The 12,698-nt window shown below is 33.2% G+C and overlaps 1 protein-coding gene across 2 annotated transcripts in view; it reads left to right on the top strand.

The window, feature by feature from the left end:
• Nucleotides 1-1,745, top strand: part of LOC140452876 (uncharacterized) — a 437,586-nt gene extending 435,841 nt beyond the window's left edge. For both annotated transcript variants that reach the window (XM_072547212.1, XM_072547211.1), the window contains one exon: nucleotides 691-1,745. In XM_072547212.1, the coding sequence (XP_072403313.1) occupies nucleotides 691-1,719 (1,029 nt within the window). In that variant the 3' untranslated portion in view covers nucleotides 1,720-1,745. The remainder of the gene's footprint in view (nucleotides 1-690) is intronic.
• The last annotated feature ends 10,953 nt before the right edge of the window (nucleotides 1,746-12,698 follow it).

Genomic DNA, 12,698 nt, shown 5'->3' with positions numbered 1-12,698 from the left:
GTGTTACTTGGTTCAAACTATTGGGTGATAACTGTATTATAGAACGATCAACTTTAGGGTAAGATCTCGAGGAGTAGATATTTGGGATAGTACATTTCCCAAATATCTACTCCTCATGATCCTACCCTTAAGTTGATCGTTCTATAATACAGTTATATACTCTCCAATATCGGAGACCTGATGATGACCAGTAAATTTTAGTGGTCGAAACCGGTCGTCCATAGTTAAATAAACGATTGTGAGTATGTCTAAATATTTCTTTCGTTTTACATATCTTTTTTTAGTGTATTTGTGACATTTTAGTTCATAGAGATTTCGAAATTAAAATGGTCATAACTCGTTAAATGCTCTGTATAGTAATATAGAACCCTATATTTTAAGAACAGGGATTATAAGAGAAATGTACATATGAGAATATATACAGGGTATCCCATTTAAAAAAATGTATTTTTGCTTTACCACGCAGTTATGAACCACCCTGTAGAATTGGGCATATTTTCAAAGCAAGGAGCATATCATTGCCTACAATTTTTCTTAAAAACTTTTTTTGGATATCTTGTACTCTAACGGAGTTATCGACCAATCTCACACTAAAAACTCACCCTGTAGATAATGCACCTAGAATACTAATAACAGTTTATGTACGAATATAAATTACTAATACTAATATCCATTTCATATTTTTTTCAGAAAATGAAGACTTATCTGGATGAGCTTATAACATCTTCAATAACTCACCTGGATGAAAATGTGAATAACACACAAGCGTACAAATGTCTGCTCGAAGGTACATATTGCAGCTTACTACTTTTTAATAAGAGACGAGTAGGGGAGCTGCAGAGATTACCTTTAGATATTTATTTAAAACATCATGATTCTCAATCTTCTAAAGAGTTTGAGAAAGTCCTAACAGAAACCGAGAAAATTTTAGTTCACTCTTTAAAACGCATAGTAATAAGAGGTAAGAGAGGTAGAGGCGTACCTGTTCTGTTTGACAAATTGACCAAAAGTGGAGTTGACACTTTAATTAAATATAGGAATAATTTTTTTACCTCTTACAACGAATACCTATTTGGCATACCGAATACTATTAACTGCATCAGTGGATATCATGTTCTCAGAAAGCATGCTTCTAAGGTGTTGAATGATGCAAACAAAATCACTACCCTCACGTCAACTCGCCTCAGAAAACACTTAGCAACAATAATACAAATTTTAAAAATGGAAAAGGGTGAACTAGAACAACTAGCAAAATTTATGGGGCATACCTCAAAAACTCATGATGAGTGGTATCGTCTCCCGTCAGACATTTACCAAACCGCAAAAGTTTCCAAAATATTATTGCTCGCTCAAAACACTAATATTGACCAATATAAAAATCGAAATTTAAATGAGATTGAAGTCGATAACGAGATATTGGAAGACGCAGAAGAAGCTGATAGTGACGAAGAAAATACTAATCAACCTATTCTTCAACAAAATGAAGTAAACATCCCGTCACAAAATAGAATACAGGAGAAAGGTAAACGTATTTTAGTTCCATGGACAAAAGAGGAAAAAGAACTTACGCAAAAATTCTTTGCACGTCATATTAAGAAGAAAATTCCGCCAAAAAAAATGGAAGTTTTAAATTTGGTAGAAAAGTATCCAAATGTTTTTAAAAACAGGAAATGGGACACAATAAAAGTATTTGTACAAAATAAATATAAATCACAATAATTCATTCAAGTGATTACGAGTTTCAATAAAATATTCTATTACAATCCTATAGTTTTAATATATCCTTCATTACTTTCTTATTGAATTAAACCTAATTTTATTAACGTTTTAAAACGTCGTCATATTAATATTTTCTCTTGGATTTTGTAAATCCAATGAAATGTTGTAGATAGAATTTGAGGTTGGACAAACATTCATTTTTTCTTAGCTGTTCTAGTTTTAAAATAAAGTTTCTAACTAGTCTATGTTTCTAATGGTAATAGTGGGTTTTGTACAATTGCTAACGTATAGACTTTACCTATTTTACGTTTTTATCGAGGCTATTTTTTTTTAAATAAACCAGGTGTGGTCAATGTTGATTATTTCCATACGACATGTGAGTCCTAAAGCAACGGATAAATTCAATATTTTTGTAACTAAAAATATTTTGACGAAATCCTCGTACAGGTCGATTTTTGTTTTTTGTTGTGCATTTTTTCAATATAATCTTTTTATACAGGGCGTGTCGTGTAAGAGTGGCCAATACCAACTTTCTTATTTTAAATACAACACCCTGTATATTATTATATCTTTTGATTTCTAAGAATATTCTAGATAAAATTTATATTCAATCTTCTATTCCTATCTTTAACTGTTTTTGAGTAATCGAGGTTGGAAAAGTGACAATTGCTCACAAAATCTAAACAGTTCGATCTAGAGTAAAATGGTTTTTATATTAAGACAAAAGCTTTTTGTATTTACAAAAAGCTTTTGTCTTTATATTGATTCAGGGTATACAGCCAACTATTGGATTTGGTCCATTTTAATTAGTTTTTATATTACTATCTTAGTTTTTAATATGCTATCTAGTGGTATTAAATAAAAATAAAATACGAAAATTGTCGTGGTCGGCCCTAAATTTCAAAATTTGTTATTTTGAATATAATCCTATCATCTCTGGGTTTGATACCACTAGATAGCATATTAAAAAGTAAGATAATAATGTAAAAACCATTTTACTCTAGGTCGAACTGTTTAGATTTTGTGAGGAAAAATACACGAAATGTCACTTTTCCAACCTCGATTACTTAAAAACGGTTAAAGATAAGAATAGAAGATTAAATATAAATTTTACCTAATATTCTAAGAAATTCAAAAATATAATAATACACAGGGTGTTGTATCTAAAATAAGAAAGTTGGTATTGGCCACTGTTACACGACACGCCCTGTATAAAAAGATTCTATTGAATAAAATGCACAACAAAAAATAAAAACCGACCTACATGAGGATTTCGTCAAAAGATTTTTAGTTACAAAAATATTGAATTTATCCGTTACCTTAGGACCTCACTGTATATAAATCACAATGGATCATTTTATGTACCATTATAGGTATGTGCCATGTATAGCCTTGATATAGACTTAAAATAAAGTAAAAACATTGGCAAATTTTAAACATTAACTAGGTTTTAATTGTCCCTAACCCACTATTACCATTAGAAGCTATTAAGTGGACACTACTCCTAAAACTTTGTTTACGTTGAAAGCTATGTATCGCCATTTTAAAAAGAGAGACCAAGAAATTTTGTAAATTATATGTTTGCAACTGTGTTTCTTACAAAAACCTTTTGTATGTATATAACTTCTTTATTATTCACTTCTAATGAAGTTAAGAGATAAAATACTGATTCTGAATTTTGTTTAAAAGAAGTGTACCTTTAAACATTTGATTTTCAACTTCTTCAAAGTTACAGTAATTTCAACATCTTTTCAATTCTTGAGTACTTCAATTCCCAAGAGATTTCAGTAATTTTATTTTATTTTTTTCTACGTAGGGCAAACACAACCATGAGATATAATCGAGACTCCATATATTTCAAACTAGGTTGATTTTGATAAAATTGGTTTTTGTTAGGTACAGATAATAATTACCTATGTAGTGCCTTCATAACAGGTAATTCTTATTTTTATGTTACAGCCTTAAAATAAAACATACATTATGTCGAATAAATTTTGATATATTATTTATTAACAAACGGTTAAAGAAAAACAAATATGTGTTAAAATACGACTCTTTTTTAATTATTGCTTTTCATAGTTATATAATACCACATCAAACCAGATTCAGTGACGTACGAGAAGTATGGGCAGAGGAAAGAAAAATACACACAGTTGTAAGAAGTCAGATACCAAAAAATAAAGGAGAAAGTTATGTGCACTTTGCGTTCGGCAATAATGTGCCTGTTATCTTAAACATCTTCACTTGCAAAAATTTTCACAGTGAGTGTTATCAAATGGTCGTATACTCTTATAAGTACTTTTGTTTGCTTTCTAAGTATTTTTCATGGACTTTGAATTTGCTGAAATATTGGAAAGTGTCATCGAAAATGCAAATCGAAGAGAAATACGAACAAGAACGAGAAAATACAGCCCATATAGCCCATAATGCGACGTAAGAGCCCAAGACATGAAGTTACAATCATTGTAACATTTAATTTTAACATTTAATCCTACTATACCAGAATTTCTTTAGTAATACCAAATAATTCATTACAACAGAGCTCTTTTACTCAGGGAATAATCAGACTAGAAGTTGTTAAAAGACGATAAAACATTTTTAAATTAATGAGCTTAAAAAATGTAAAATAAAAGTATTTAGCAAATTAAATCAAATTTGAAGCTGTCATAATTTTAAAAGAAAAATATTCAATCTCGAAAAAAGCAATAACTACCTGCCTACAATTTATAGATAATGAGTAATATACTCTAACAAGTTAAATTTTTAAACATCCGTTTCGACAACAAAATATTACAATGACTGAACAGATGAATTGACTCAGGTAGAATTCCAACGAAACCTTTAGGTATTATTGTCGACTTGAGTCATAAACCAATGGATGCTAAAGGTCCAAAGCCAATCGATGCCAAAGAAACCGCAACAGCGATTGATGCCAATTGGTACCGCAACAGAATTCGCTGTATATTGTGGCCCGTGAATATTCACGGATGCCAAATGGGAATACTTTTCGTCCAGAAGTCAATTGGTACTACAAAGAAATATATATATATATATATATATATATATATATATATATATATATATATATATATATATATATATATATATATATTTCTTTGTAGTACCAATTGACTTCTGGACGAAAAGTATTCCCATTTGGCATCCGTGAATATTCACGGGCCACAATATACAGCGAATTCTGTTGCGGTACCAATTGGCATCAATCGCTGTTGCGGTTTCTTTGGCATCGATTGGCTTTGGACCTTTAGCATCCATTGGTTTATGACTCAAGTCGACAATAATACCTAAAGGTTTCGGTGGAATTCTACCTGAGTCAATTCATCTGTTCAGTCATTGTAATATTTTGTTGTCGAAACGGATGTTTAAAAATTTAACTTGTTAGAGTATGCCCCATATACACCCTATTGTACAAAAAGAAACAGTAGACTCTAAACTTCAAAATATTCCCATTTAAGCCAGTTTGCTTAAAATGTAAATATGTATTAAGAAAGATACAGGGTGTTAAAGTTGAAATTTAAAATTTTATTTTTCGCTACAACTTTCATGTTTGTAGACATTTTTACGAATTAAAATTTATGACTGAGGGCTTTTGAGTACGAGGAATTATAATTTGATGCATACTTTGATGACTGATGTAGCTGATTGAGGACGCCACATACGCCACATAGGCGGCATACATTTGCGTTTAACTTTTTTGCTCTTTAAGTTAGCACTATTTGGGTAAAAAAATATTAGAGTTACATGATTTTAACAAAAAAAGGTATAATTGTTAATAACTTCAAAACTTAACAGTTTACGAAATAATCCCATTTTACAAATCAGCTGCACAACTCTGATTTAATGCAATTACTCATAGCCACGAAGGAGAAATAGGCTAAACCATGAATACTTCTTAATTTCGGTATGAAATACCTTTAACAAAAGTTAAGAATGTACTATAAAGTATGAATAATTAATAACATGCTACATGTTTTGACATTGCATTATTTTATGTTTCATGAATTTGGCCAAATCTTATCATACGTTAATTCAATCCATAGTAATATTAAATTTACAAGAGAAATAAAACAAAACCAGTCAATAAATTTTCTAGACTTAAAAATTATAAGAATTGAAAACAAACACGAGTTCTCTGTATTTCATAAACCTATACATACTGACACAACCATACACAGTACTTCATCCCATCCTGCACAACATAAATTAGCAGCCTACTATAGTATGTTCCACAGATTGACAGAAATCCCAATGTCAAATAATAACTTCGAAGTAGAATTGAATATCATTAAACTTATAGCAATAAATATTGGATACAACGAACACATAATAAACAAAATGTTACAGCAAAAGCTACTCAAGAAAGCCCTTAAATCAATCTTCCCACCACAAGAGAAAAAGCCCAATACAATATATTGCTCGATCACGTCATATACAGGTAATATATTAACTAAAATAGCCAGACAGATCAAAAGAAAAGAATAACACCAGCATTTAAATATATTAAGAACAACAAGAGCCAAACGAAAAACATGCACTTACACACTGGGGTTTATAAACTCACCTGTGGAGACTGTCCAAAAGCTTACATCGGTCAAACCGGTAGAGCCTTCAACAAACGTATAACAGAACATAAAAGGGCTTTCAATAATAGGAAAACAGAATCCACATATTCACTTCACCTTCTAGATCATAATCATTCTTCTAACGACCAATTTCAAATTCTTCACGTCCAAAATAAAAGCCTTAAGCTATCTTTATTAGAATCTATGAAAATTAAAAGACACCAATTCTGAATGACGAACTTGAGACTAACAACTCCCCCCCTCCTCAACCTGTTCAGTGAAACTATATAACCTGAACGCACAGTAGGTTAACCATCACTTAAGAAAGGCAAGTTGCCGAAACAGCTGTAGTGACAATTACTAAATAAATTTTGTGGAAGTACAGAAAACAAGAGTTTTCAGTTGTTTTATTCTAGAAATTTTACATTTCATCATAAATTGTTAAGTTTCACACTAGTTTTTCAAAATGAGAGATGACAGAATGATATACAAATAAGCAAGAAATCGTTCTTGTTGTTACTAATGAAAATGGTACCAGTATTCGACAGGTGGCAAGGAATTTTATCGTCAGTTCTTCCGTCATCCATCATGCTTGGAATCGATATGTAGAAACCGGTCGATATAAAAGACGCATTGGACAGGGTCGTAAAAGGAAATCAAATCCAAGAACTTCCTTCAGCAGCACGGGATTCAAACCATGGATTGGCCACCCCTGAGTCTCGATCTAAATCTAATTGAACATAGCTTAACTTTTTGGATCAATAGCAACAACTTCTCCGATGGCTAATGCCTCTCCCGGTGTTGAATTACACTATTGATCCAAATGGTTGCAGAACAACACAACTCACCAAGTGTGAAATACTAGACAGCTGTTTCGGTCCACCCAGACTATCATTAGTGACGTTTGGGTTCACCATTGGAAAGTTGTCCGTTCTGCTTTGGGGACTGTGTCCTCTGACTATAAAATATAAGCGAAAAATTGCAATACACTCTTAACTGCTCAACATATCAAGGTGTTATAGCAGGTGTTCCGCGTGCAATGCTGCCATGTTCACATGTACAGCGTGGAAAACAAGAGTCATTTGCTGTCGGTTAAAGTTACCGAAAACCCAAGCAAAGCTTAGCTTTTTGGATCAATAGCAACAACTACTCCAGTGACTCCAATAGTGAACATAGCAGCATTGCACGCGGAACACCTGCTATAACACCTTGATGTGTTGAGCAGTTAAGAGTGTATTGCATTTATTCGCTTATACTAATTGAACATCTTTGGGATATGTTAGATAGATGTGTCCCGAGGCGCCCACATCCACCTCAAATTCTTCAACAACTAAAAGAAACTCTAATCGAAGAATGGGAAAATATAGGTACCTCAACAAGATATCGACAGGCTTATACGCAGCATGCCACGTAGATTTCAAGCACTAATTCGCGCTGGTGAAAAGTACACACGATATTAAGAATCAATTTTTCTTCATATCCTTACGTTAGAGATGTGGAACAACTGCTTATTCCATTTCATTTGTTGTAGTGTTTTCAAGTTGTTATGATTATCTTCAAAATGGTATGTAGAAATGGTTTTAATTTATTAAATTTATTTGAACAAAACATGATTCCTTTATTCAGGTAATAAGATTTCTATATTATTAAAATTATTAAGACGCAAATATGTGTGAGGCAAAATTAATAACAAACTATGAACGAATAAATAAACGAAACACAAATATAGAGATATCAGCAGGAGTGGTGAGAAAAGCAAAGAATAGTAGAAGGCAGGAGAGTAATAATATCCCAGTTAAAGACAAAAAATGATCCAGAAATTGAAATTTCATAAGACACTTTAATAAAATATAGGTAGAAGAGCGAGCACTAAATCCTACATATCTGATCTACCCGAAAATGTATTACTTTGCTATACTATAAAATACTAGTTAGGTTTGGATCAACAGAAACAACTACTCCGAGGGCTAATACCCCTACCGGCATTGAATTATACTATTGATCCTATAGTCGCAGAACAACACAACCCATCAAGTGTGAAACGCCAAACAGCTGTTTCGGTCCGCCAGACCTTATCAGTGACGCTTGGCTTCTCCATTGGAAAGTTGTTCGTTCTGCTTAAGGGGACAAGGTCCTCTGAATCTCAAATGTAAATGAGAATGCAATCCACTCTTAACTGATCAACATTTAATATGTCATCACAGGTGTTCCGTGTGCAATGCTGCCAGGTCACCCATGTACAGCTTGGAACAACAAGAGCCATTTGCTGATCGGTTTAGGCCGCCGAAACCCAATTAATTATGTTTAGATCAACAGAAACAACTACTCCGAGGGCTAATACCCCTACCGGCATTGAATTATACTATTGATCCAATGGTCGCAGCACAACACAACTCATCAAGTGTGAAACGCCAAACAGTTGTTGCGGTTCGCCAGACCTCATCAGTGACGCTTGGCTTCTCCATTGGAAAGTTGTCCGTTCTGCTTAAGGGGACAAGGTCCTCTGCATCTCAAATGTAAATGAGAATGCAATCCATTCTTAACTGATCAACATTTAATATGTCATCACCGGTATTCCGTGTGCAATGCTGCCAGGTCACCCATGTACAACTTGGAACAACAAGAGCCCTTTGCTGATCGGTTTAGGTCACCGAAACCCAACCAATTATGTTTGGATCAACAAAAACCACTACTCCGAGGAGTAATACACCTACTGGCATTGAATCATACTATTGATCCAATGGTCGCAGATCAACACAACCCATCAAGTGTGAAACGCCAAACAGCAGTTTCGGTCCGCCAGACCTCATCAGTGACGCTTGGCTTCTCCATTGGAAAGTTGTCCGTTCTGCTTAAGGGGACAAGGTCCTCTGAATCTCAAATGTAAATGAGAATGCAATCCACTCTTAACTGATCACATAGGTGACCTAGCAGCATTGCACACGGAACACCTGTGATGACATATTAAATGTTGATATGTTTGGCGTTTCACACTTGATGGGTTGTGTTGTTCTGCGACCATTGGATCAATAGTATAATTCAATGCCGGTAGGGGTATTAGCCCACGGAGTAGTTGTTTCTGTTGATCCAATCATAATTGGTTGGGTTTCGGTGACCTAAACCGATCAGCAAATGGCTCTTGTTGTTCCAAGCTGTACATGGGTGACCTGGCAGCATTGCACACGGAACACCTGTGATGACATATTAAATGTTGATCAGTTAAGAGTGGATTGCATTCTCATTTACATATAAAATACTAGCTTTTATCCTCGATTCGATTGTGATGGCGTCTTCTGCCGAGAAGTATCCCTTGAAAATACAACTTTTTTTAATAAAATGTATCATCTGTGCTTATTTGTGTCCCTGTCAAAATTGCAAAAATAATCAATATGATCGGTTAAAAAGTTAAACAGGGAATGCGAAAAAAAACAAGCCGACAAACATCTTACACTCACATTTATAATATTAGTTAATATTTTCACAGAAAAAAAGACAAAGCATAACCAGAGATAGATAAAAACTAAGCATCTTAACGAAAGAATCTTATTAACACAGCGCCAAACCACATTTTCAAAATTCACAACATTTTTAATGCATTTACAACCCCTAACATTAAATGCTTTTTAATACACAACGTTTTAGCAATGTGCTTCAAAAAATTATATACATGGCGCTGAGAAATAAGGTTATAAAACCTTTCAAAAAGAATAAAAGACTGCAGATAACAAGAAAGTAAGATAAAACCAATAATATATTGTAAATCCAAAAACTAAACAAAAAATATCCATTCTAAGAATTAAACTCAAACGCGAATCGACCAGATGTTACTCGAACCTTTATAAACCTGGAATCTAAGACAATCTAAGTGACTAACTGGCTTCCAAAATCGTATCACATCCTGTAGATGCCAATTGAACCGCTAAGCTGTAACGACATGAATATCGCTTCAACTCAATATACACAAATCGATGGTGGCGCTGCTTATTTTTTGCCTCGAACTACGATTTATTTACGAATCAAAAAACGGTCCAATTGGATTCCGGGTTCATATCGCGTAAAGAGCCTTATAATATTATCCACTATGCGTTTCTGATATTATTTTGAAGAGGTCAATTGGCATCCGAATACCGGATGCCAATTGACCAGCGGAAGCCAATTGAACCTACAACTTTACATGTGGGAAGTCAATTGTTACCGTAAATAAATATATATATATATATATATAGATATATATATATATATATATATATATATATATATATATATATATATATATATTTATATATATATATATATATATTTATATTTATATATATATATATTTATATATATATGTATATATATATATATATATATATATATATATATATATATATATATATATATATATATAATATATCGATGGTATAGTGCACAGAATTGATAAGTACAAAAATAGTAATTTTCCAGGAGAACGATTTGAAAGTTTGATGTTGTGTAGGAAATGAGTTAATAAGTTTATAGCTGCCGCAATACTCTTTAATTATTCAATAGTTACTTAAGTTCATAAAACATAATATAAACACATTTAAAATATTAGCAATATTCTTCTATGTCCAAATATTTAATAAGCAGTATGTACTTACCACGTCAGTCGTTCACTAAGTGGTACTTACCACATTTTGGCATTAAGATTGACAGTGTTGATAGGGAAAAAATACCGGTAAATAGTTTTTTTGTAAAATTTTATTCATTTTTGAACTATACTCATAATACTCTTTAGGGAGAAAAAAAAAATTGAATCGCCTACTTTATTGAATTTTGAATTTATTCAGAATCTGTATTACCATTAATGCTGTCATAGAACAGGGTAAAGATTCATAAAACGATGTATAATCATTGGGCATTATTCTTTTGTTGAGCAATGAAAGTAAGTCCTTTTTTAGCCTGACTTATAGGACGCTTGTTTGGATAAGCGTGTTGTAATGTTACTGACTCCCATTGTTTTACCTGTGAATAAAAAAGTTGTTTTTTATCAACAGACGAATTAATCTCATACAATTATTATTTTACCTGTGCATTCCTCTTAGGGTTTCTCCTTTACAAAGCGGAACCATTTAATTTTAAGCCACTTAACGGAATCACCTGCAGTATTTTTGGTAGTATTGTGTAGCGTTTCCTTTGACAGAAAGTGTAGGTCATAAATCTCCTCATATGTCAATATTTGAACAATATACGGTCTAGGGTTTATTCTTGCAGCAGATATAAGTAACGCCCATTCTCTAGTTGTATAAATTTTCTTGTGTTTCCGCGCTCTTTCAATAGCTGCGTGTATAGCATCTGCTTCTAAGTAGGAATGCCCTGATTCCATAAATTTGAAATCTATTGTCTCTAGGTGGTTAAAGTGATTCACTGCATACAACATGGCTGCGGAGACATGTTTATTTCTGTTTTGCCCTCCACATGTATCGGAGAAAGAGGAAAAGTGAGTAACCGTCTCTGGTAGCATTGACAGATATTTTAAAAGACATGTTCCAATTTCGTTGCTTCCTTTTTTTCCGTTGATCTCATCCCAAACGAAGCAATATCCATCTTTACTGTGGTTTTCGAAAAGTGTGAAGTTATATGCAGTTAATTTCCTCTTATAGTATATTTGGGATTCTGCTGCATGCGGTGTACTAAGTACACTTTGGAGATCAAACGATACTAATCGAAATGTCTGTCCCTAGTCTTTTATAGCTTTCGTCTTATCCGCCGCTTTCATGTCTGTCCATATCAGATTTTTCCCGGTCTTTATGTGCCGTCCACTCGGCTTTCATTTGTTCAGTTTTATCAGAATTGCTACGATAAACATTGTATTTAACGCACTGATCCTTCTTTTGTGCCTAAAAAGTAAGTTGAGGATCATACGAATTAAACATTGATTTATACACGTAATAGCACACCGGTGCACCCACATTTTGTTCTTGATATAAACGACGCATTATACTAATGTTTAAATCCGATGATAAGTATAATCTTTTCGTGTCCCTACGGCAATAATGAGATTCCATTCGGAGAAAAGAATCGATATGTGCCTTAACTTGAGCGATACTGTGGTCAGATGTACTATTTGCAGGTTTTTTACCAGTCCTTCCATCTAGGCCAATGTAGTTTCCTGTGACAGATAATAATATATGTAAGTTGTCAATTAATGCGGTGACTTATTGCTAATGTCTTGCATAGAAACTTCATACACACTCGAATCAGTTTTCCCGAACAAGTTTTTAAATGGTACTTGTAAGAATATTGCTTCGGTTTGGTAGCTTAAGTCCGTCGACGTACAACTATGCTGGTTGTTATCAGTCAAGACAACATGTTTTTCTGTTTTTGCGTGTCTCCAAGAGCCCAGTACTCAGCACATATAGCAATACGTTG

Source organism: Diabrotica undecimpunctata, chromosome 11 (assembly GCF_040954645.1).
Source record: "Diabrotica undecimpunctata isolate CICGRU chromosome 11, icDiaUnde3, whole genome shotgun sequence".
Classification (NCBI taxonomy): Eukaryota; Metazoa; Arthropoda; class Insecta; order Coleoptera; family Chrysomelidae; genus Diabrotica; species Diabrotica undecimpunctata.
Note: the sequence above shows the minus strand (reverse complement) of the source record. Positions and strands in the feature narration are given on the sequence as shown.